The following is a 25,730-nucleotide window of genomic DNA, read 5'->3' as shown; positions in this document are numbered from 1 at the left end:
CCAGATATGAACAAAATTGATTAAAGACTCATTTATTCCACAGTGTCAGACGTGACTGTGACACTCGACCTGGTTCCTCCTGCTGTGGGGAAGGGGCCTGTGGGATGAAGGATGTATTTAGAAAGGAAAGGAAATACTTCTATTTTTCTGCTGACCTTTCTAAAAGATATCAAACAGTCATATTAAAAAATATTATTGGATTCACATCCCTGTTATTTGGTGGGAGGGACTCCTCCCTCCAGCACAGAGTGCTCCCTGCTTCCTCAGCCTTGTGCCAAGTGGGATTATTTAAGGATAGAGGTTCCATCCTGCTATCTCCAAATTGTGTGTGGTGTCCTGAGACCTGATAAAACACAGTGTATCTTCAAAAGGGAGGCTATTTCTGCTGCTCTCCAAGATTACTATTATTATTTTTTAAAGCCTCTTAAGTTGGAGGAGGGAATGTGAGAAGAGACAGGATCGTGCAGCCTCTTTTCTGGGGGTTTGCAAATGCAAAGTAGGACTGAGTGGCTGGAAAAATAACATTAAACACTTGAGAATTGATGCTATTCAACTGTGGAGAGGTTTTGTTAATTTACCGAGGAGCTAAATGGTAGATGAGCTGTGAATGTCAGCTGAGATTAGAAGTTTATCTCTGTGCTTAAACACGGTTCCCTCTCTTTTGGTTAAAGTTTCATTCCTTCACTACAAAATTAGGGCACAACAATAAAACCAACTTTCAACAGGATCACTGGCAGCTGAGTTTGACCTCCTCCAATAAGGTAAAAGTAAGTGAAGATGGAATTTCAGGTTTGACTTGGAAGCTTTTTAAAAATGTGTAATAAATGCCAGAATCCCTCTGTATTTGGGAAGGATTTCACGCGGCTCACGCTGCAATGGGATTTGCTCAACCAAATGTGATGAGCAGAGGTGGTTTTGACTGTTGGCCGTGTAACCCTTGTCATGATCCAGCAGCTGACACGTTCCCTCGCTGTTGCAGGCCCGGCTGTTGTCCCTCACCAGTACTATGGAGTCACTCCCTGGGGAGTTTATCCCGCCAGCCTGTTCCAGCAGCAAGCGGCCGCCGCCGCCGCCGCCACCAACTCAGCAAACCAGCAAACGACACAGCAAACCCAGCAGGGCCAGCAGCAGGTAAGGCTGGGGGGCTCCTGCAGCCCACAGAACGCTTTGGAGCAGCTTTGAGGCACAGAATGTCCTGTTGGAAAGACCCACAAAGCTCTTGGAGTCCTGCACAGGCCCAGCCCCAAGAGTCCCCCCCTGTGCCCCAGAGGATCAGCCAAACCCTCCTGCAGCTCTGGCAGCCTTGGGGCTGTGCCCACTGCCCTGGGGAGCCTGGGCAGTGCCCAACCAGCCTCTGGGGGAAGAACCTTTGCCTGAGATCCACCCTGAGCCTGCCCTGACACAGCTCCAGCCGTTCCCTGGCTGCTGTCCCTGCTCCCCCAGAGCAGAGCTCAGTGTCTTCTGTGAGGTTTCACCTGTTTACAAAAATGCTTCCCAAAGGAAGATCCTTCACCCATTTCCTGAAGTGCTTCTCTGAGGATCAGAACCTGCTGCAGAAGCACAGGGAGGTCACACCAACTCAGCAAACCACCAACAGGCTGCTGAGGAGAGAGCACACCTGGGGAAAGGGGAGGAAGGGAACAAGCACAAATTCTCTAATAAACCCTGTCCCTGAGCTCTGGCAGCCTTGGGGCTGTGCCCACTGCCCTGGGGAGCCTGGGCAGTGCCCAACCAGCCTCTGGGGGAAGAACCTTTCTGTAATATCCAACCTAAACACCCCTGACACAGCTCCAGCCCTTAAGAACCCTGATTTTGTCAGTGCCTGCTCCTGACCCTCAAATCCAAGTAGTTTTAAGGTGACAAGAAGAGCCTTTGGCCTCTCCTGAAAAAAGGACAAGAACCATCTATACATTTTGTTACTTGATTTATTCATCTTGCATGTGCAGAGGGCACAGGTTCCTTGGTGGGGGTGAGTTATTGAGTGTTAGTGCTTTGGGAAGCATAAATGGCTCAGGCTGTGAACACCCTGAGCTGTGCAAACACAGCAAAGTTGGTGTGCAGGCAGCAGTCATCATCTCACAACCCATCACTGTGCCCATCACTGCAATTTGAAGCTGATGATAATTGTCTGTAAGGTTGGAAAAGACTTCCAAGATCATCCAAGTCCAATCCCCATTCCCACTAAACCATACTTCAAAAGTGCCACAACTGCTTGTTTTTTGAACAGTTCTAGGGGTGGTGGCTGCACTCAAATATTAAATGTCAGTAAGTGTGTCCTCATCTTCAGGGTGCTGCCCATTATGAAATGCTTTTCTTAGTGAAGACTGGCTTTAAAGAGGTCAAAATAGTAGCAGAGTGAATAGGTTTGGTGTCCATGTGGGGACTTGGAGGCTAAAGATGAGTGTGAAAAGAAAACGTGAAATTTTCTATTTTTATGCAGCAAACTGCAGGTGTTTTGATTTAGTCTGCACAAAAATTGCAGGAATTTGACAGCTAAAAGGAGGAAATAAATAAATTTAGTGAAGGTTTTTCCATATGATCTGCTGTTACCTCTGTAAATGTGTTAAAGATGAATGTTGGGACAGGTATCTGCTGGTTAAATGGTATTTGCTTTTTTTAAACACAGTGAAGAGGGAATTGTGTCCTTACATACTTCCTAAAGGATGGGCTTTGCTCCTGTGCCTTAATCCCTTGGCATTGACAACACACTGGATTATCCAGCCTGTATTTTTTTCTCCTGCTGATAATTGTTCTGCATCTTTGTGATGAATCACTGTGCCATTTCTTGTTCAGGGTTGGTTGGGTTTGTTTGGCTCTCCCCTGTATTTGAAATTTGACTGGGTTAATTTCCCTGACCTCAGGTAAAATAAGCATTCTAAAGGTCTGGTGTTTAATCACAATTGTGCTTCTGCACATGCAGATGACACAAATGGGAATCTAAGCTGCAGGAACAGAAGGTGGAAGCTGAGAGATGGTACAAGAATAAATAGGGTACAAGAATTTTCTTCCTTATAGAAGAGGAAAAGCCATCCTAAACATTTGACAAAGTTGTGTAGGAGTGCAGATTGTTGGAATGGGGGAATGGTTTGGGTTGGAAGGGACCTTAAACACCATCTGGTTCTACCATGACAGGGACACCTTCCACTGGCCCAGGTTGCTCCAACCCCTGTCCAGCCTGGCCTTGGACACTTCCAGGGGTGGGGCAGCCACAGCTTCTGGGCAATACTTTGCTATTTTAATCAACATTTTGAAACAATCCAAACTTTCAGACTAAACTGCTGGTGCTAAACCCCAGGAATTCAGCTAAATGCTGGATGGGTGAGAGGTGTCCCACCATCCTTCCTTTGATCCTCATTCCTTTGGACACACACTTGGATGTGGTCTCCTTTTCTGCTCTCAGCCCTCAGCAAGGCTCGTGGAACAGGTATCAGGAACCAGATTGGGCTTCAGTTACCTGGACAACTCTGGGCACAGCCCAGGAGCTTGTCTGGGGTTTGTTCAGAGCTGCTCCTCACCTGACAAGGGCTTCACAACATTTCTCAGCATCTGTCCCACGGTTCTTCCTGCTTGGGAACAGAGTGGGTTTGTTCTGCTGCCCAAAAGGGAGATGGCTCCTTTCTCACAGTGACACAGAGCCCTCCTTTCTGGTCCTTGGGTGCCTGAAATGGCAGAATAAAGAGCAACTGGCAGCTGAATTTTTGAGCTTCTGCTTTGAAAACTAAAGCAAACTCCAGTGTTGGGTGGTGCTAAAAGACCTTTTCAGGCAAAGGACCAGGCTATTAAAATAAAATATTATCAGTGCCAGTAGCCTTTATAGTATTTTTCATTACTTTTATAGGCATGGAGCTGGCGTGTGTGGGATCAGGAGTGGTGTTTATAATGCAAACCTGCATCCATAAGAGGATGCAGCAGGAATTGTTTGGATTAAAAGTGCTGAGGCAGAGGTTTTGGAAACCTGGAGCAATGATTGTGGACACTTGATTTGTCACCCTTATGACACCTTAATAGTGTATTAATAAAATAAAAGCCATGAGCACTCCAGTGCTGCAGCTGCACCCATTGGAATTCTGAGAGACTCAGAATCCCAAAATATGCTGAGTTGGGAGGGACCCACAAGGATCATCCAGTCCAACCCTGAGCCCTGCACAGGCCCAGCCCCAAGAGTCCCCCCCTGTGCCCCAGAGGATCAGCCAAACCCTCCTGCAGCTCTGGCAGCCTTGGGGCTGTGCCCACTGCCCTGGGGAGCCTGGGCAGTGCCCAACCAGCCTCTGGGGGAAGAACCTTTGCCTGAGATCCACCCTGAGCCTGCCCTGGCACAGCTCCAGCCGTTCCCTGGGTGCTGTCCCTGCTCCCCCAGAGCAGAGCTCAGTCCCTGCCCCTCCTCTGCCCCTGCCCAGGCAGCTGGAACTACACTGAGGTCTCCCCTCAGTCTCCTCCAGGAATTCCAGGCTGTGACAGTGACAGCAGACTCAGGCACACCTAAATCACCTCAGCACCCTCTCCCAGCCCCTCCATGCACAAAGTCATTTTTCCCTGTTAATGGCTCTGTCAGGTGACACACATGATGTCACTTCCTGCAGCCAGAGGACCCAGGGATGGCTCCTTTAACATGCTGACCTTGCTGGTGGGTGCAGACCTGCCCCCCCCGGAGTGCAAGGCTTTGGCAAACAGGGGCTGTCACAGGTAATTACAGCAAAGGCCACTTTGCCATCGTCCCTTTGAGGGCACCACGAGAGCTCCTCCAGACACAGCACAGTGTGGGCTCTTTGGTCATTATTTTCCAGTTATATCACCAGTCACTGTTTTGTAGAGGAGCTGGTACCTTTGTAAAACCCAGGTCACCTCATGTTGTCGGCCTCCAGCTCCTAAATTGGGCTTTTTAAGGTTTCTGCTCAAAAGGGCCTTTACCAGAGAGCAAATGTTACCTGGGATGGGCAGATGGCTTGTAAACACTTCCATCCAAGGATGGGGATTGAAGGTTGGATCATAAAGTTAGGAAGGTTAGAAAAACCCTCTGAAGATCATTGAGTTAAACCATTAACTCAGCACTGGCAGGTCCACACTAAACCACGTCCCCAGGCAGCACATCCACGTGTTTTTTGAACACCTCCAGGAATGGGGACTCCATCACCTCCCTGGGCAGGCCCTGCCAATGCCTGACCACCCTTTCAGCAAAGAATTTTCCCTAATATCCAACCTGACCCCTCCCCTGGCACAGCCTGAGGCCGTTCCCTCTCCTCCTGTCCCTTGTTCCCTGGGAGCAGAGCCCGACCCCCCCCGGCTCCCCCCTCCTGTCAGGGGGTTGCAGAGCCAGAAGGTCCCCCCTGAGCCTCCTTTTCTCCAGGCTGAGCCCCCCCCAGCTCCCTCAGCTGCTCCTGCTGCTCCAGCCCCTTCCCCAGCTCCGTTCCCTTCCCTGGACACGCTCCAGCCCCTCCATGTCCTTCTTGTATATCAAAAAATATCAAGAAAAGTTGATTAAGAGTGAAGGGGAGTCAAGGGTGTCACCCGTTACTGGTGCAACAACTTCAACTAGATTGCTCCTGCAAGTGCCTGCTGATGGTGACTTGCTCCTGGGCCCCAAGATAAACACCTGGATGTCCCTCTGTCTCCCCAGGTTCTCCGTGGAGGAGCCAGCCAGCGTCCCTTGACCCCCAACCAGAACCAGCAGGGCCAGCAGACGGACCCACTGGTGGCCGCGGCCGCCGTCAACTCCGCCCTCGCCTTCGGCCAGGGGCTGGCAGCGGGAATGCCAGGTATGGCTGGGGCAGGAAAGGCTTCTGCAGGGCCCAGGGAGAGCCATGAAGTTGGATCTCATGTCTCCATATGTCATGTTTGCCTGGGACTCAGCAGTGTTTGTTTCCATCACTTTGGGGGTTAATCTGTGGGTGCAGGAGGGGTTTCGATGTGACCCCAACCAGCTGTGCAGCACAGAACCTCAGAACCAGGGGTAGGTGCCTGTGTCACGGGTGAAAACAACTGTTATCCACTGTACAGGTGCATTAGGTACTTAGGTATTCCAAAGAATTGGAGAGTTGCCTTCAGATTTTCCCGTGGCTCATTCGAGCTTACGGGATCTGCATTTGAAACCTCCGAGAGGGATCTTAGTCCTGTTCAGTCATCTTGTGTCTCCATCCCTGCCCAGGGCTTGACTTGCACAGATCAGGGACTTCCCCTTCAGGATTGCTTCTTTCTAATTGCCTAAAAACAGGAAAAGGGATAAAAGGAGCAGGTTTAATTCTGATTTATAATTCTTCCTGAGGGGAGCTGCTGTATGAATTCTAACTCTGATCCATGAGGCTGCTTTTGACATTCAGTTATTCAGAATATTTATTGTAATGGCAGAGGACAAACCTAAGCATCTTTTAGAATAATGTGCTGGTCAAATGTAAGGAAAAAGGATTATTTGGACTTCAGGTCTCCTTGCTGGAAGTGTCACATGGTTGTAAATGTGGGGTTTAATAGTTTAAGAAGAATGTTGCTGTATTAAGTTACAAAGTGAACTGTAATGTGCATGTTTCCAGCAAGCTGCAAATTTCCTTAAATCTGTTATTTGGGTTATATTGGAAAAGCAAATATACATTTATATATGTTTATGTATGTGTGTGTATATATATATTTGCAAGGCAAATACTTACAGAGAACTTTCTCTTTGTGACCTCCCCTCACCTTGGAGAAGCTCTCTATTTAATTTGAATGTCTCCATTTAATTAGAACTCTATAGTAAGGTACCTAAATCACTATATACTACTGACAGTGTGCTGCTGTGTGTATCACCAGCATATTTTAAAGTGTTTGTTTTTATATATTAAAGAATTATTTATGACATATATATATTATATATTTATACATAAATTATATATAATATATATAATATATTTTATATATTATTAAATGTATATATATATTTATGATATATACCTTCAAGTCCCAAGTGTGTGCCCCCTGACAGCCTCAGCCCAGAGCAGGGGAGCTGGACATGCAGAGTGTTCACAGATCTGAAAGGTCCCAGCACAAGGTGCACATTTAAAAGAAATGGTGGGTTTTGTATTTTAACCCCTTTTTTTGATCTGTGTAACTGAATTTACACTGAGGGCAATGCCAGTAGCTTTGAGGAGGAAAAAATTCTTCTCTGCCTCAAAGTCTTACTTATTATAAAGTCCTGGACTTCAACATGGATTGAAATTTTTTCTTTTCAGGAGTAGCAGAGCTGTCGTTGCTTTTTCCTTTTCCGCTCAGATTTCCTTTAAAAATGGGGTTAAACTGTGCTGTTGTAAATGATGTGATGTTGCACCACAGTCCCGTGGAGATGCTGCACCTGCTGGGTGCTGCCCTGCTTGTCCCCTCACCTGTGCTTTGCCCCCCAGGGTACCCAGTGCTGGCTCCTGCTGCTTATTACGACCAAACCGGGGCCCTGGTGGTGAACGCGGGGGCCAGGAACGGCCTGGGGGCCCCCGTGCGCCTCGTGGCCCCTGCCCCCGTCATCATCAGCTCCTCTGCAGCCCAGGCAGGTGAGTGCTGCTCCCTCCCAGGGCCCTGGCCCCGGCCCCAGCCCCAGCCCCTCTGAGCTCTGCTGGCCGTGATGACACACTTGCCCTCACTGAGATCCGTGTGGGGATTGTTGTGGAGAACATCCCGTGTGCTCACTTGGGCTGAGCCTTCAGAGCAGCCTCGGAGAGGGAGGGCACAGGAACTCAAAGGATTTCACAGAGTTTCATGATAGTTGCTGGACCTGCTTTCCCACCTGCTAAAGCTTTTGGCCTGTGTAGGATTCTCAGATGACTCCAGGGAGAGCTGAGAGCCTCTTGCAGGGCCTAAAGGGGCTCCAGGAGAGCTGGAGAGGGACTGGGGACAAGGGATGGAGGGACAGGACACAGGGAATGGCTTCCCACTGCCAGAGGGCAGGGATAGATGGGATACTGGGAAAGAGTCCTTCCCTGGGAGGGTGGGAAGGCCCTGGCCCAGGTTGCCCAGAGAAGCTGTGGCTGCCCCTGGATCCCTGGAAGTGTCCAAGGCCTGGTTGGACAGGGCTTGGAGCAGCCTGGGCTGGTGGAAGGTGTCCCTGCCCATGGCAGGGGTGGCACTGGATGGGCTTTAATTTTCCTTCCCACCCAGACGAGTCCATGATACACATTCTATGATATGATCACTTTGCCTAAAATGGTCCATGCCTGGCCTTTGCCATGAGCTGTTTTGGGATTTATTAGGGTTCCTTGGGAGTTCAAGGCTTTAAAAGGACTTTTCCAGCCAGAATCCGTGGGTAAGCCAGTGTTAGCAATAGATTATGAAACGGGCCTTTTAATTGTTTTCATGTAACCTTGTTTATTTTGCTTTTTCTTTTACTTTGGAACTGGCTGAAAAACAAGAGCCCTCGGGTTCGATGTTCTTGGCACTGCAGATTTCATGTGCTAAAGAACATTTTCACTTATTTTAAAACTGGCGTTTCTTAATTGACTTTTGCAAGTGTGGGACCGGATCGATTGGAATCTGGGATCTTGGGAGAAAGGGACCATTTGTGTTTGATCTGTGGAGCTCTAACAACACAAGCATCAGCAAGAACAGCTGGGCACTGCTGGTGTTTGGGGGCTCTGGGCGACACTCGGGGAGCTGGGATGGGAAATAAAGAGGATTTACGCCGAGTTTGGTGTGAAAGGGAGATTTTCATCCTGGAAGGAAAAAAACCCCTGTAATAATTACAAGGAACCCGATGAGTTTTAACCGAAACTGTGATGCAAATGGATTCTTTTAGGCTTTTTAAAGGAATTTTTCCAACTGCTTTCCCTGCAGCGGTGGCGGCGGCCGCGGCCTCGGCCAACGGAGCGGCGGGAGGGCTGGCAGGGACAACCAACGGACCATTCCGGCCTCTGGGGACGCAGCAGCCCCAGCCCCAGCCCCAGCAGCAGCCCACCAACAACCTGGCCTCCAGCTCCTTCTACGGCAACAACTCCCTGAGCAGCAATTCCCAGAGCAGCTCCCTCTTCTCTCAGGGCTCTGCCCAGCCTGCCAACACCTCCCTGGGCTTCGGCAGCAGCAGCTCCCTGGGGGCCACGCTGGGCTCTGCACTGGGAGGATTTGGGACAGCAGGTAAGGACAGCAGCTGCTTCCAGGGGGAAGGGGAGCAGCAGGGAGCCCTGAGCAGGCTGGGAATCCACTGGAGCTGCTGCTCCGAGCTCCTGAGCTGAGCTCCCCTCATCCATCCAAGGCTAAGTGGAAATCTTCCTCCGGGGCGACTTAGGGCTTTGAAAATCTGCAGCACTTTCTGGTGAAAGTTCTTTTAGTGGATGATAATTAGAAGCACAGTAATTAACTGTGTTTGTTATGCACATTACCAGTTGGCCCCTTGTTAAGTATTTTTTCCCTGCCCGTGCTTGGTGGGGATACTGGACTGGCAGGAATTGGCTCCAGAGGAGTGTATCCACCCCTGTGCTGTCTCTTACCTCGGAATAAAGGCTAAGAAGCTTCTCAGGATTTTAAAAAGCTGATCTGAGGTGGTTTCCATGCCTTGTTCTGGGAATTGTGTCCATCATACACCAGAAGAATCACATATTGTGGTTGCAAGAAACGTCCCATCCGTGGTCTGAGTTGGTTTCAGGCAGTTGGAGACCGAGATTTCTTTCAGAACCAAACCAGACCAAACCAGGGAGATGTCTGTGGGTTGGGGGGGTTGTGTTTTGTTTGTTTTTTTTTTCCTTAGGTTTGTTTTTTTTTGAAGTGGAACAATTGTTTTAATGACTGCTCGTTCTCAGGGCAGTAATTATGTCGTGAACTTCCCTGCTTTCATCAGTGTGAAGGACTAGTTCAAACATGCCTTTGGAGCTGCTCCATCAGACAGGCTGAGGAACATGCAGTCACTACATAGAATAACAGTTTTAAATAAAAACTTACTCTAAATATTTTTCTTAAGCCCAGCCTGAGAATTTGAACCATCTTGGTTTGAGGTAAACACAGCATTTGCCTCTTTCACCTCAGTTTATTTAATTAATTGAAATCCATTACTGGTTTGCTCAGTGCCAAGATTCACAAACTTATTTTCCCTCAATCAATGAATAAAACTGTGATCCTGCTGCTTCTAGAGCTCGTGTGCAGTCATGAAAAATGATTAGTTCATTGCAGTTAACAATTTCACTATTTATTAAACAAGATTTTAATGCAAAATTGATTTTTTCCCCTCAAGTTGACAGTGCATTTAAAGAGTTTGTATTTGCCTATCAAGGCAGCTCTTAAAAACCATTGGGTTTGTGTGTTAAATTGAATTCTGATTTCCATCTCCATAAAGCTTGGGGCAAACAGGAGCTGTTTTCTAATCTAATGAAGGATGAGCACAAGGATTGCAGGTAAATGTACACAAAGCTGGACGTGCTCTTAAATAAACACTGATAAAATCTCATGTTGGCTTTGTTTTAGCTCTAATGGCTGAGAACAAACACGAGGCAGTGCTTTGTAGGGTGATCTAATATCTGGTGTTAAACTGAGTGATGTTCTTAGGGAAAAAAACCTGGAGGAATCCAAAACTTCTCCTGAAGGTCCAGAAGTGCTCAGTGTTTGTGTCCAAAACCGTGGTCACTTCCATTAGGTAGATTTTTCATCTTTTGATCCCGTAGATTTTTTGGAGCTGTGTTTTTTCACGTGTTCTCTCAGTATAAAAACTTACAGAGCTAGAAATGCAAAGGCAGGATCTCAGCTGATTTTTTTAAGCCAAGAGTTTCTGCTTGAGCATTAGTAACGTGGGTTTAATGAATGCATTTCACCTGGGTGCTTTGCAACACCTTTAGGAAAGCAGGTGGAGCCGTTGCAGGTGTCTCAGGCAGCTCGTTGGCATCACCCAGTTCTCCTCTTTTCCCTCTTTCCAGTTGCAAACTCCAACACGGGCAGCGGCTCCCGCCGGGACTCGCTGACGGGGAGCAGTGACCTGTACAAGAGGACATCGAGCAGTTTGACCCCCATAGGACACAGTTTTTACAATGGCCTTGGCTTCTCCTCCTCTCCTGGCCCTGTGGGAATGCCTCTGCCCAGCCAAGGACCCGGCCACTCCCAGACTCCTCCACCTTCCTTATCTTCACATGGATCATCTTCCAGTCTAAACCTGGGTAAGAGATGTTGGCCCAGTCCCTGCTCTGCTGTCCTTGCCACTGCTGGGGGGGATTCCTGCTGCCCTCAGTCCCTGGTTTTTTGCACAAGGAGGAGGTGAAACACCGAAGCAGGAGTTGTGTAGGATCACAGAAATCACTTAAGGAAAAAGACCTTTAATAGCGAGTGCAGCCCTCGTGGTGTGTTTGTCCCTTGCAGTAATTCCTCTGGGAACAGGAGGTTTCTGCTTTGCCTCCTTGTTCCCCCAGCTCAAAACTATGGATAACACTTCCAAGGGTTTGAAAAACAGGTTTTTCCTGCACAGATCTTGGTAACAGCACCAATTATTGAGTAGAATAGGGAGGGCTGAGCCTTCAACTTAAATAGTTCTAAATGTGATGTTTTAAAATACCAGTTAGATTTACAGCAATAATGAGCTTGAAATACAGTCTCTCCTTTTAACTAATATTATCTGGAGCAGTGCTCAGCTTTTAGCTGAGGATTTGGGGAGTTTTCCTTTGAAAAATTCCCCATCAATGTGGCCTTTTCAAAAAGCCCATTTTAGTGCCAGGGAGAAATCCTCTTAATTTTGGTCAGATACATGACTTGACACCAGCTGCACCTTCTGGAAGAGCTTCTGGCCCAGAGCTCTTACATTAAATAAATCTTTCAGATAAATAAAGCAGATATTAAATAATAAAGCAGTGCTCATCTGAACCTCCTGAAGCGTTATTTCCTCATAAATAAACAAAATAGGTTATTTGTTGCACCTGCACCAGGTAATTTAGCATTTGCTCAAAAAAACCCACTTTTTTTTTGGTTCTGTCATGTGTCTGCTGGATTTAGCAAAACTTTTGGTTATCAAACCAGTCCTCCAGGCACATACACACTCAGCAAACACTGTATTTATCATGTTTATTACATGCACATGTGATAAATTTGATGCTGGCTATAGTTTAGCTGGAATAGGAATAAATGTGATTTCTTTGAGATCAGATTTAGATTTACCATCGTGCTCGTTCAGACCTTTCATAGAACTGGAGGGGTTTTAGCTTTATTTATGCAGCTGTTCAGTCCTTGGGCTGACAGGTAAATAGCCACAATAAATTAGTGCTGAGGAGGGACCAGATTCCACATCTGGCACTTGGAAAAAAATCCGTTGCCCCTGCAGCAAACAAAAGAATGAATCTTAAAAACTGGATCAGAGAAAGGTTGATCTGATTGGGTGCAAACTCTGGACAGAAATTGGAGTTAACACTCACATAGATGGGTTGTGCCCCAGAGGGTCAGTGTGGGGTTTCCCACCTCCCCAAAATACTCCTCCCCTTGGAGCCAGGATCCCTCCATGGCTGACTCTGTGCTTGGTGACACTGCAAGTGAAATCTCACCTGGAATAGCTCTGAATTTGGGGGGGGTTCACCTTAAAATCCGTGAAAGATCGTTTTACTTTCCTTAAGTTTCTCTTTCACCTGCAGTGAAGCACAGTGGGAAGTGGAGTTGGAGTTTCCTTTGGCTATAAAATGAGGTTTGATACTTCCATAGGGGAAGAAAAGGCTCTGAGGAGACCTGAGAGCCCCTGGCAGGGCCTAAAGGGGCTCCAGGAGAGCTGGAGAGGGACTGGGGACAAGGGATGGAGGGACAGGACACAGGGAATGGCTTCCCAGTGCCAGAGGGCAGGGAGAGATGGGATATTGGGAAGGAATTCCTTTCTGTGAGGGTGGGGAGACCCTGGCACAGGTTGGGCAGAGAAGCTGTGGCTGCCCCTGGATCCCTGGAAGTGTCCAAGGCCAGGTTGGAGCAACCTGGGCTAGTGGGAGGTGTCCCTGCCCATGGCAGGGGTGGGATGAGATCATCTTTAAGGTCCCTTCCAACCCAAACCACTCCATGATTCCGTGACAGCACAGACATTGTTCTTCCTTATGAGAGACTCCTTTTCCATTTGGGAGTGATACCAGCAGTAGTTTGTGATCAGGAGGATGAGGGTGATTTCTAAATATCTAAAACTGAAGGGACAGATGGGAACACCCAAATGTGTTGTTTGCACAAAGGAAAATATGAGCAGTGGGGTTCATCCTGCCTGGGCTGTGTGGGGGAGACAACCTGGGGGAGGCACTTCAAAAACTCTGATTTCAGGGTTACACGGTGACATAAAGTTGGCATTAAACCTGGCTGGGAATCAGCAAATCCCTGGTTAAATGCAGTGTGAGTTGTGGGTTTGACTTTGTCGTGTCTCATGGTGTGTGAGTCAATCACTCCTTGGGTTGGTGATGTGTGGAAAGATCCAACTCCGGCTCCTGTGACTCCCTGAAAGCTCAGAGTTGTGAAAAATGGTGTGGATTTATCAAGCTGAGGTTTTTTTTTTCTGGTGCTGTAAAGTGACCTTGTGAAATGTCTGGGCAATCACAAGTATTTGAAATAACCACACAGGCAGTTCTTACAGAAAGAGCTGCTGGAGGAGGAGAGCTGAGCTAAATCTGTGCCTGATATTCCAAGGTGGATTCAGTGCTCAGCTGTGCATGGGAGTAAATAACTCACCTTTGGGTGCTAAAGGCAGCAGGGGCTTTGCTTCCCCAGCATTGATCACAGAGGTAAATTACTAAATGCGTGGGGTTTTAATTATTACATTTATTGCTGGACAGGTTACATTGGATCATGGAGTGCCAGGACAAGGGGGAATGGCTTCCCACTGCCAGAGAGCAGAGTTAGATGGGATATTGGGAAAGAATCCTTCCCTGGGAGGGTGGGGAGGCCCTGGCCCAGGTTGCCCAGAGAAGCTGTGGCTGCCCCTGGATCCCTGGAAGTGTCCAAGGCCAGGCTGGAGCAGCCTGGGCTAGTGGGAGGTGTCCCTGCCCATGGCAGGGGTGGATCACTGGGTGATCTTTGAGATCCCTTCCAGCCCAAACCATCCCATGATTCTCTGCAGTACCACAAGCAGATTTAGTCAGCCCTTCTGTGTGTGGCTGGTGTGGTCCCAATAAACTGGGGCTGGATGTGTCTGGCTCTGGGTTTCCCAGTTTGGAATGGGGATCAGTAGATGAGTAAGGATTTTAATGCTATGATATTCTTGCAGGAACTGCTCGAGTGAGAGCTGCCCCATCCTGTAGTCAGCCTGTCACTTAAAAGGCAGGATCAGTGTGAGAAAAAGGATACAGACGGGGGAAATTAGGGATATTTTGGGAAAACTGGCTGAGGAGTTGATAACCAGTTGGCTGTGACCCCCTGGAAGGGCTGTGGGGCTGCCTGGGGGGACAGGTTGGGGCAGTGCCCTGGGGGTCCCTCTGCAGGGACAGCAGCAGGGCTGGCTGTTCCCCCTGTGTTCCCACAGAGCCATCTTCTCATCTTCCCTGTTCCCCATTGTTCTCACATTCCTCATTGCAGCAACTCCTGTGTTGCAGAGGAATTTGAGGGCCTTATAAAAGTCTTGCTCAAAAAGTGCTTTGTCTTCATACAGCAGCTTTAGTGTTGCTTCCCCTGTGATTTCTTTCTGCCTCATCCTCTCATTGTGCCTTTTTCCTGCTGGAATCAGTAATTTTTCCAGGTTAATGTCTGTCCCCAGTGTCCCAGCAAGCCCTGAGAAGAGTTACCAGTTCAGAATAGGAACTGCTCAAAAGCCATGAGTGAATATCAGTTGTGTGTCCACCCTGGAGTCTCCAGCAGAACCTGTGCCCCTTGTTCTTCCCCAAATACAGATTTTTCCTGACATATCCCAGGTACTTTTTTCTACCCTTGTGTCCCAAAGAGCTTGAGGAGCCACGAGCCTGTGAGTCCTGCTCTTGAATCGTAGAATCCCAGAAGAGTTGGAGGGGACCTTAAGGCTCATGTCAGTCCAGCCCCTGCCATGGGCAGGGACACCTCCCACTAGCCCAGGTTGCTCCAGCCTGGCCTTGGACACTTCCAGGGATCCAGGGGCAGCCACAGCTTCTCTGGGCAACCTGGGCCAGGGCCTCCCCACCCTCCAGCCAACAATTCCTTCCCAATATCCCATCTATCCCTGCCCTCTGGCAGTGGGAAGCCATTCCCTGTGTCCTGTCCCTCCATCCCTTGTCCCCAGTCCCTCTCCAGCTCTCCTGGAGCCCCTTTAGGCCCTGCCAGGGGCTCTCAGCTCTCCCTGGAGCCTTCTCTTCTCCAGGGGAACCCCCCCAGCTCTCCCAGCCTGGCTCATGGGATGAAAGAGCTGTTTCATTGTAACTATTGATAAGATCCCACTGAAATCTGGGATCTGAACAAGTGACATTCCCAACCACACCCTGGCACAGAGGAGCTTGAGGCACCCCAAGATCTCTGGCCTTTGGTGGGTGACTGGTGGGGTTCAGAATTTAGGAATTGTGTGATTTAGGAAACCTGTCCCTCACAGGGACTCTTAATTCCCAGGATGATGTTGAACATCGTGGGCAGACCTGCAGTCACCATTTCCATCAGGGGAGAGAGAGAGATAGGTGGAAAACTGGAGTGATTTGTGGTTTATTTTGAATCTTCAAATGATGGTGGTTTTCTCAGAAAACCTCTAGCAGGTTTTCTGTACAGGCTGTGCTTTCCCTCTTAAGTGAGACATAAGGCCCAGGAGATAAGAGCCCGAGTCCTGAACCCTCCCCTCTCACAGCCATTTGCAGAGATCAGGAACTAGTTTTCCACTTCACTCCTGACTCCGACTCCAGGCTTTCAAACAAGTGATAACTCTGAGATCTTCAAATGCCATGGGAAGTGTCAGTGCCCCATTGCTCAGCTTGTCTCTGCTGGATCTCCTCTGCCTCAGAGGTGCTTTACTGTTCTTTGAAAATCCTGGGCCTTCCAGCAGCAGGGAATATCACCAGGTGGCTTTTCAGAGCTGTTGCTCAGTTTGAGGAGTCACAGATGAAGGAGGTGATGGCCAAGGCAGCACAAGGCCGAGCATGAAACTCTCAAGTCTCTCCCTCAGGAAAGGACAGGTTTGGCACCAGCTCCAGAGGACATTTGCCCACCTCAGAGATGTAGAATCACAGAATATCCTCGGCTGGAAGGAACCCACAGAGGTCATAATCAATAATTAATTAGGCTGTTCTCGGATCCATAATTCTCATGTGCTGTTTCCTGCATGGGATCATCCTTCAGGTGTCGATGGCCAAGGAGTGCAGCTCCCTCAGCTCTATTTTATTTAATATTTTAATTCTAGCCCCTGTCATTGCCAGGAGCAGGTCTGTTCTGTGCAGCCAGCCCTGCCCAGCTTTCTTTGAAGATCTTCCCTCCTTGGCACAGACTCCTGGGAGCTTTATTTCCAGGGATTTGCCCCCCTGCCTCACCCTGGCCTTGCAGGTGGCAGGTTCCCATGTGTTCAGGACCTTTTTCTTGGGAGGACTGTGTTCCACCCAGGAAAATCCGTGCTGGCTCCTCCTGTGCTCTGTGACCAGCAGAGGGATCCCGAGCCCTGCAGGAGAGGGAAAAGTGCTCTGCCACAGCACTGAAACCAATCCTGAAAAACCACAGACAAGGAAACGGCACTGGAAGGTTTAGGTTGGTTCCTGTCGACAGTTCACTCTGCTCCCTGTGTGATGAACCTGTTCCCCATAGTGCTGTTTTGGGGTAACACAGCATCTCTCTTAACCTGGGTGCAGATATTTAGGCCATTTGTGAAAGCACAGGATTTTAAACCCTATTTATTTACTGGTTTTAATTTACTGTTATTCACCCGTATTTAATAGTGAGTTGGAGCTTTTTATCCACAATTTTTATACTTGCCTTGTCCTTATCTATCTTAATTCTGTCCCTGCTTTTCTTTTAAATCACTTCTTGGCACAGCAGCAGGATAGGTGGGAAAAACCTGAGGATAGAGGTGAAGGTAATTGGAAAGAGCAAATTAGCCAAAAGTTGGAGTGGTGGGATTGACACTGGACTGACTCAGACAGTTTGGAAACAGAGCAAGGAACAGGACTTATTTCAGTCTGTCATGGAATCACAGTCATAGATTCCATGTCATTGAATAGAGTCACAGAATCATAGAGGATCCTGAGTTGGAAGGTTCACACCAGGATCATCAAAGTCCTTGGCTGCAGTTTGTTGCTGTTCCTAAATTATTGCAGCTGTGCCATTCTGAGGAATGATCTCAGACACGTTCCCATCTAAATTATTTTGGGGGCAGCTCTCTCAGCTTTGTTGGGAGTCCTAAAATAGGTTCATTTAGGTTGGAAAAGATCTGCAAGGTCATCGAGTTCAACCTTTGACTGATCCCCACCTGATCAACCGGAAAGAGATCAGAACGTTCCGAGTTGGAAGGGACCCACAAAGATCCTTGAGCCCATGAATGGCCTGTACAGGGATTGAAACCATGGCCTTGGTGTTATTATCACCATTCTCTAATCTGAGTTACCAGCCCAGAGCTCAGAGTGCCACGACCAGTCACTCCAGCACTGGTGTCGGGGCCCTGGTGGGTCCCGGGCTCTGGCAATGACGACACTCTTGCCCTCTCTGAGCAGCTGTGGCTGAGGAGAGCAGTTCTAGCGCTCTGTGGGGCTGAGCCAGAGCTGCCCAGACCCGCTGGCCCCGGCCCTGTGGGCTGCCAGCCCTGCCTGTGCCAGTGTCCCTTCGGGAGGGCTGTGGGGCGACACCGCGCCGCTGCCCCCGCGAGCCCACCCCACCAACCACATCCTCTGCTGGTCACTTGGAAATGAGTTTAGATGGGAAACTTGACAGAATCCCGGAGTCCTTGAGGTTGGAAAAGCCCTCCCAGCCCATGGATCCCCCCTGTGCCCAGTGCCCACCTTGTCCCCCAGCCCAGAGCACTGAGTGCCACGTCATTAAATGAAGCTGTCTGGCAAGGGGTGCACCCAGTTAACTGCAGCAGAAGGGCCTGGAGCTCTGCTAATCTGTAATAGAGAGCTGTGTGTTAAAATAATATACAAATTATCATTACTGATGTTACTTTCTTTTTCCTGTCAAGCAAAGTCTTTTGGCTGAAATGCAAATTAGGTTGATAACTGATAGTGAGGCTGTCAAAAATAAACAGACCAAGGGGTTTTTCTATAAACAGTGGGAATTAGAGTGAGGCAGCGCTTTCCGATGTCTTAACTACCCTTCCTGTGAAGGAATTCCACCTGGGATCCCTGCCTGGCTGATTGTCAGTAACCCATCATGGTGGAACATGAGTAACTGGGATTCAGATGGTTGGGAATGACAGTCCCCCTCGTTGTGTCCGTGCCTTGCAGGGGGGCTGACGAACGGCGGGCGGTGCATACACAGTGGGAATTAGGGTGAGGCAGCAATTCCAGCGTCTAACCACCCTTCCTGTGAAGGAATTCCAACTGGGATCCCCACCTGGCTGTATATCAGAGAGCCACGTGGTGGGAAAGGAGTAACGGGGAGTGAGGTGGTTGGGACTGACGATGGCCCTGGTTGTGTCCGTGCAGGGGGGCTGACGAACGGCAGCGGGCGCTACATCTCCGCGGCCCCGGGCGCCGAGGCCAAGTACCGCAGTGCCAGCAGTGCCTCCAGCCTGTTCAGCCCCAGCAGCACCCTGTTCCCCTCGTCCCGGCTGCGCTACGGCATGTCCGACGTGATGCCCTCCGGCCGCAGCCGCCTGCTCGAGGATTTCCGCAACAACCGCTACCCCAACCTGCAGCTGCGCGAGATCGCCGGCCACATCATGGAGTTCTCCCAGGACCAGCACGGCTCCAGGTGGGGCTGGGAGCCTTTCAGTTGGGTTTGGCATCCCTGCGATGAAAAATAATGCTCAGGCGGCGGGAGGATTGTAGGAAAATTTGTTTTCCGAAGTCGAAAACGCGAACGTTTTGAGAAGAAAGGAAACGTTAGTGTGCAGAAATCAGTGTTTTAAAAGAACCGTCAGTATTGCTAAGCGTGCTTTCTTGAGCTGCAGGATTTAAGTTCTTCTTCCATCTTTTCTCTTGCACTATTTGTTTAACATTACCAGTACTGCTGTCTTCGGACATAGCATGTATTTTTGGCTGTGTTAGTGCATCAATGTACAATGCAGAACAAAAGCCTGTTTAGAACTAGGTGTGGTGAAACATTCTGAAAGACACCGTAACTGTAAAAAGGAGAAGAGTTATGTGTAGTAAAAAAGAACCTGGCTCAGAAGTATCCAAACCTTCTACACAGTCTGAGACAAAACAGGCTTCCTGTGAACAGTAACAAGGGCATGGCTTTACAGCCATCAGGGAGTATTAAGTATTGTACTATTAAGTAGTGTATTATTAAGTAGTGTACTATTAAGTATTAATCAGTGCTTGCCTTATGGAACATTGTTACAGGTAATGTTAACCTTAACACCAGGCCTGGGGAAACACCAGGCCTGTTCTTCTCAGGGCTTTTATCATCCCCACCCCACCCTCTGTGGAAGCCTTCAGACATGTCTGCAAGGATTTTTCTTTTCCTCATACCAGGGAGAGTTTCTCTGGCATGCAGGGGGAGAAAACAGCTAAAGCTGTCCCTGGGAAAGGTGCCTCTTCCTAAGCAAAATTAGCCTTGATCTCCTTGTAATAAATCTTCCAGAAGGGTCTTCTACCCTTACAATCCCAAAGCAGAGAGGTGGAATGAGGAGTAGGAGATGTGGAAAGCCAAGTTATGTCACACTGACCCTTCAAAGATTGGGTACAAGTGCCCATAGCAGGAGTTCCTCCTCTAGAGAGGAGCCTGCCTGCTCTGTGATTTGCTTGTTAGTCCCACTGGCACAGCTTAACTCGTTCTAAAGAGCCAGCTGGACACGATGCTTTCCTGTATCTCTTAATTGAGATCTGCTTTGCTTGGAATGAAGAGATTTTTGGGGTACCAACAGTAATGTGTCTCCATGAACCTCATGGCTGTGACTACCCCAAGGCTTCAGATGGCTGGATAGAGCAACTGTGTTTAAAGATGTGGTTTGGGAGACCTTTGCAAGTTGTGGATCAGTTAAATTTCTGAAATTCGGATGTTTAATTTCTAAGAGGACACTCCTGGTTAATGAAAGGAGCAGTTCATTGTCATATCATAACAGGATTTTTCGTGGTGGTTTCTGGAACGCACTTGTGAGGCTTTTGGAAGGGTTTGAATGAACAAATGTGCCAGTGGCATCACACCAGCCCTGTTTTCCAGGTTCATTCAGCTGAAACTGGAACGTGCCACCCCAGCAGAGCGTCAGCTGGTGTTCAACGAGATCCTGCAGGCAGCTTATCAGCTCATGGTGGATGTGTTTGGCAATTACGTCATCCAGAAGTTCTTTGAAGTAAGTCTGCATTCCCCTGCTGTCCTGAGGTGTTGGATGTGCTTATGGAAACCCTGCCATTAGGCTAAATCCATGGATAACTGTCAGCACTGAGGTCATCTCCTCCCCACAGGCTGGTGCATGTTTGCTGCTGGAGTCACTGAGCTGTGGGACTCCTAAAGATTCAGCTGGAAAGTAACATTTTCTGTGAGATGCAAAAGGTGGAGGAGTAAATAGCACCATATCCAGGAGATGAGACCTTCCATTGGAAGGTTACTCATGGCAGGGGGTTGGAATGAGATGAGCTTTGAGGTCCCTTGCAACCCAAACCATTCTGGGATTCTGTGAGATGTAGATCCAGGAGTTTTCAGAGTTGCTGTGCTGAGCTGTCTTGTTTAGGAACAAGACAGAGATGCTGTGCTGAGCTTTCAGTATTTAGGAAGGTGAGAAACTTTTCCAGCAAACAGCACCTGCTGGATAAATGTTGTGTTCCATAGCAGGAGGTTGGGCAGACACCCCCATCCCTCCCTCTGGCACTGGTCTGGTCCTTCTCCACAAGTGTTCGTGGTGCTTGTGCCCAGTAATTCAGAATCACAGAATGTCCTGAGCTGGAAGGGACCCCCAAGGATCATCCAGTCCAACCCCCAGCCCTGCACAGACACCCCAGCAATCCCACCCTGTCCCTCAGAGCATTGTCCAAACACTCCTGGAGCTCTGGCAGGTTTGGGACTGTGACCTTCCTGTCCATCCTGTCCAGGGTTAGTGACCTGGCACGTGTCACCCTGGTGGCTCCAGGAGTGTTTCACACGTGTTCAGGCAGACACAGAACTCGCCTGCCCTGTGCCCGTTCACCCCCACCGAGGTGGGCTGGGCACTTCCTTCCTTCTCGGTGCCCCCAGAATTCCTTGGCTCAGCCCTGGCCGTGGCAGCTGTGCCACGTGTGGCCGTGGGCTGGCGCTGGGCTGGCAGTGAGTGGTTTTGCCCTCCCCAGTTTGGCAGCCTGGAGCAGAAGCTGGCCCTGGCAGAGCGCATCCGCGGGCACGTGCTGTCGCTGGCGCTGCAGATGTACGGCTGCAGGGTGATCCAGAAGGCCCTGGAGTTCATCCCCCCAGACCAGCAGGTAATTGTAAGTTTCAATTTTAACTTTCTTCTCGATGTTTGAACGTTCCTGAGCCTGCTCTCCCGTTCCTCCTGTGCCTGGTGTGCCTTTGCTTTGGTTCCTGGCGTGTTTGTGGTGTTCCATGTGCATGATGAGTACGTGCCAACCTTGTGTCATCTCCTTGTTCCACTTACCTGGGCGTGAGGCCCTGTTAATTCCCTGAAAGCAGATTATGTATGGAGGGGAAACTGAGAATGATGGTGAATTAAAAGATATTTTTAAATCCCTTGAAAGAAGCCAGAGTTTTGTCTTTAATATTCACCGAGTTATCACTGCCTTGCTATGTGGGTCAATATTCTGCTTTCCTGCAGGGAGATGGATGAGGAGCTCCTGGTGCTGGCACTGGAGAGATGTGGCTGGTAGCCAGAGTCCCACTCAGAGCTCATTAATAAAGCACTTCCTCAAGGGTTTTGGGAACAATGAATTATGATGAGAAATACACTGGGCAGGCTGCTCATAACGGGGTGTACAGGAATCTCAGTGTGGGTTATTAAATTAAGAACTGAAAGAGGCTTTAGGAATGCTCCTTCCCTTAGGCTGAGCCTGAGCTAAGCCTTAGTGTGGCAGCAGGGTGGTGCCCAAGCTCCAGCCGTGCTGCTCCAAGGATTTACTGTCTTCCTCCAGAATGGCATTTTGGGGTTCTCAGTGCTCCCAAAATACCTGGGTTTGATTCAGTTACAAACTGAACTCATCCAGTTTCTGTCATAGCATTAAAATCCCCCAGAAGTGTCATTCTCTGTTTCTGAGTGAAGCTTTCAGCCTGCACGTGGGGCTGACATCAGTCATGTCTGAACTTCATCTGATTAGTCACTAAATACCAGCAAATTCAGATCCCAGAGCTGAGCCCATTTTAGTGACATGTAACACTGATATACCCAAAAAGTCTGTGAACTTTGGGCATTTTAGATTTGTTCTCTTTGAGGGGAGCAGAGGAGAAAATGGGGGATGCACAGGGGAGTTGTGGCTCAGTTAAATGTCTTTAATTTGGTTATTTCACTTGTAAGAGGAGGCTCTTGGTTAATGGAAGGAGGGCTTCATCTTCACAGAGTCATGGAACTGTTTGGGTTGGAATGGATCTTAAAGGTCACCTTGTTCCACCCCTGCCATGGCAGGAACACCTTCCACTAGCCCAGCTTTCTAATAGGATGTCACAGTAGGATTTTCCCTGTCGCTTCCTGTAGCCCAGCACTTGGCCACTGGAGAACTCCCAGCTGGAAGTACATCCTTCATACCTGTCATGTTCCTGGGTATCAGTGCCTTTCTCAGCTGGGAATGCTGGTGGTGCTTTCTGTTTGTCCTCTCTCCCCCTCATAGAACGAGATGGTTCGGGAGCTGGACGGGCACGTCCTCAAGTGTGTGAAGGACCAGAACGGGAACCACGTGGTGCAGAAGTGCATTGAGTGCGTGCAGCCTCAGTCCCTGCAGTTCATCATCGATGCCTTCAAGGGCCAGGTGAGTCCTTGCCCAGTCCTCACTCCTTGTATTCCTGTTTTTAACAGCCTGAGAGTGGCTGTGACTTGCTGAGCTCTTTGGAATTTTAAATCTTAGCAAGTATGGGTTGAAAGGTTGATGCAGCCGTGGGAGGGAGCCCTGAAGCTCCTTGGTCGCGTCTGTGTTGTCATTTCTGTGCAGATCTGTCACAGGAAAGCATCCCTGCAAAAGGCTGTTCTTCTGGAACATCAAGTATTTTTGACTGATGGAGGGAAAACAAGTCTCTCCTTAATCCATCTTCCCAGTTAGCAGAGTGTTGTGCTGCCTGCAGCAAACTTTCCTTATGATCCCTGTCTGCGAGGGTGGGATTAGGAGGAATTCTGATTCCCAAGGGCCTCAGACCAGAGGAAAAATTCGAGTTTCATCTAGGAAAGGGCAATTGTGCCTGATTCAGATGGGTTTTATATTGCTGTGCTCTCCTGAATCGATACCAGTTGTGTAGCTGGCTTTGCTCTGCCTGCAGTCAGCTCATCTCCCGATCCAGGAGTGCTGCTTTGGGTGTTCCCAACCTCAGCTTAATTGGCTTTGCAGGGGGACTTTGAAGTATTGAGGGATTTGCCCCAGGGATGTGAGGACAGCCAGGGGCTGTTCCAGCAGGAACCAGGAGTTCTTAGTCCTGGCTCAGCTGGGAAAGTGGGAACTTGCTTGGCTGTGTCAAAACAAGCATGATTCTAGCTGGGAACTTGCTCAGCAGATTTGCTGGTTAGAGTTTAGCTTTAGCCCTTCCTTGGGCAGTTTGGGAAGGCAGAAAGTTGATGGCACTGACATTTCCTTGACCAGCCGTCCCAGTTTCATCTGAACCTTCACATGGAGGATTAAACTTATCACCTCCAGACTATTTTCCTGCACTTAATTGCACTCCAAGCCCTGTTTCCCTGCACAGTTTACTCAACAATTATTAAAAATGTTCAAGCTGTCGATTTAACTTCAGTGCTCAGATTTGCTGCTGTTGTTAATTTGGGGCAACCAAACAGGACTTTGTGCTTGAGACAGAAAACTGAGCAGCAATAACCCAACGTGTCATGTTCTTACCCACAGATTTGCTAATCCTTTAGAAATGAGATGGATGCTTTGTTGTCACTTCTCCTAAGCACTGTTAAGGCTTTTAAACAAATCCAAACAGTTGAGGAAAATCCTTTGCTGGGCGTTTTTAAACTTTTCTGGCTGATAGCATTTCTTACATAGCTCAAAACTTGGGTTGGAATTATTCCTCTGAGACAGAGCTCCTAATAATGCCTGGTTGCCCCAGCGTTCTTTTATTAATCAAGAGGCTTTAGCACTGGTTTTCCTGTTCCATGGGTGGGGAAGCAGAAGCACAGGGAGGGGTGGGGTGTGATCACCTGGCAGTGGGGAACAGATGTTTCCAGTTGCCTTGGATGTGTCTGGAGCTGGCCAGGAAAAACCAGCATGTGTGCATTTAACTCTGGGAGGTTTCTGGGATTCCCAAGGACTGACAGAGGTGTTGGTGCCTGTGCTCTGTCCCTGTTGTTGGCCCCAGGTGTTCGCGTTGTCCACACACCCCTACGGCTGCCGCGTGATCCAGAGGATCCTGGAGCACTGTCTTCCCGAGCAGACCCTGCCCATCCTGGAGGAGCTTCACCAACACACCGAGCAGCTGGTGCAGGTGGGTGTGGGAAGGGGGATGCAGGTGCTGGGAGGTGTTTCTGGGTCTCTGCAGCCTGTGTGGGGCTGTAGTGCTGCTGGGGCTGTGGGATTCCCTTCCCAGGAGGAATGGGAAGGAGCAGAGGAAGCAGGAATTGGTCAGCACTGGCTGCTTTGGTCATGTGCACATGTCCATGGGGTACCAGAAGTGTAGTGACCTTCCTCTTTGGGATGGATCCCAGGTGGAAACATGTCCTGGTGCTGCCTTCCAGGAGTCACAGTGCAAGTGAGAGCTGAAAGGAGCCTGTGCCAAGAGCTGATTATTCCCAGGAAAAGGAAGTGTCAAGTAATTGTCCTTAAAATGAGTTGGTTTTATGCACACCCCCTTCCTGGCTGCCTTTCCTCTCCCTTGCAGTCCTTCTGAGAACCTGGTTTAGCAGGATTTTACATGGATTCTGCTATTGGGGCACAATGGATTGAGCAAATCCAGCAAACAAAGCCTGTCCTGTGTGCTCAGGATTTGGGAAGTGGGAAGAGGTTGGACATGGATTTGAGGCACCAGGCCATTTCTGGGATTGTGAACTGCAATATTTATATCCTGGGATCTGAATATCCCCAAATTCAGAACATGAATATGCTTAAGGACAGTGTCCCGTGGCACAGCCCTCCAGGACACATGATTTGATACATTTGAACCTGGAGAAAGGGAAGAAAACTGGGAATAAGCAGAATATTGACATTTCCCGTGGAAGAACATTGTTTTGAGTTTTACAATCGATACATTTGCTACAGAAATGCAGCATTTTTCACTCTAGAATGGATTTAGAATTTGGAATGCACGTTTTTGTGGGAGCAGAAAGTATTGAGATGATTTGCACAGTAGATATTTCAATTAGTTTTCAGTTGAAGTCTGTAACTCTGATTGCACATTGGGAACTGGTTTGCTGTGAATGGTTCCTGTCCACCTTTTGTCACACACTTCTGCTGTCTCTCAAACAGGATCAGTATGGGAACTATGTTATCCAGCATGTGCTAGAACATGGTCGGCCTGAGGATAAGAGCAAGATTGTAGCAGAAATTAGAGGCAACGTGCTCGTGTTGAGTCAACATAAATTTGCTAGGTATGAATTCCTTCCTTAAAGCCTCCAGCCCTCTGGGAGCGTGGACACAAGAGTTAGGGGTGGGTTGTAGGGAGGTGAAATAGGTGAAAAGAACTTTTTGCTTAATAAAAAAATGTTATTTATTAAC

The 25,730-nt window shown here is 48.7% G+C and overlaps 1 protein-coding gene and 1 non-coding gene across 9 annotated transcripts in view; both read left to right on the top strand.

Moving 5' to 3' along the window:
- Positions 1-25,730, top strand: part of PUM1 (pumilio RNA binding family member 1) — an 81,908-nt gene that overhangs the window by 48,854 nt on the left and 7,324 nt on the right. For 5 of the 8 annotated variants that reach the window (XM_027736740.2, XM_027736743.2, XM_027736742.2 and 2 more), the window contains exons 10-20: positions 980-1,131; positions 5,615-5,753; positions 7,365-7,508; positions 8,785-9,081; positions 10,848-11,084; positions 18,441-18,708; positions 20,122-20,251; positions 21,222-21,356; positions 22,704-22,841; positions 24,379-24,504; positions 25,482-25,603. In XM_027736740.2, the coding sequence (XP_027592541.1) occupies positions 980-1,131; positions 5,615-5,753; positions 7,365-7,508; positions 8,785-9,081; positions 10,848-11,084; positions 18,441-18,708; positions 20,122-20,251; positions 21,222-21,356; positions 22,704-22,841; positions 24,379-24,504; positions 25,482-25,603 (1,888 nt within the window). The remainder of the gene's footprint in view (positions 1-979; positions 1,132-5,614; positions 5,754-7,364; positions 7,509-8,784; positions 9,082-10,847; positions 11,085-18,440; positions 18,709-20,121; positions 20,252-21,221; positions 21,357-22,703; positions 22,842-24,378; positions 24,505-25,481; positions 25,604-25,730) is intronic. The other 3 variants (XM_027736746.2, XM_027736745.2, XM_027736741.2) reach the window with 1 other exon arrangement.
- LOC113996089 lies at positions 17,475-17,557 on the top strand. Its single transcript, XR_003543620.1, has one exon. It is a non-coding gene; the product is annotated as a small nucleolar RNA SNORD103/SNORD85 (small nucleolar RNA).

Source organism: Pipra filicauda, unplaced genomic scaffold, assembly GCF_003945595.2.
Source record: "Pipra filicauda isolate LSUMZ 115617 unplaced genomic scaffold, ASM394559v2 scaffold664_size391380_pilon, whole genome shotgun sequence".
In the NCBI taxonomy this organism is placed as follows: Eukaryota; Metazoa; Chordata; class Aves; order Passeriformes; family Pipridae; genus Pipra; species Pipra filicauda.
The sequence above is the reverse complement of the archived record's forward strand: the minus strand, read 5'-3'. Positions and strand labels throughout refer to the sequence as shown.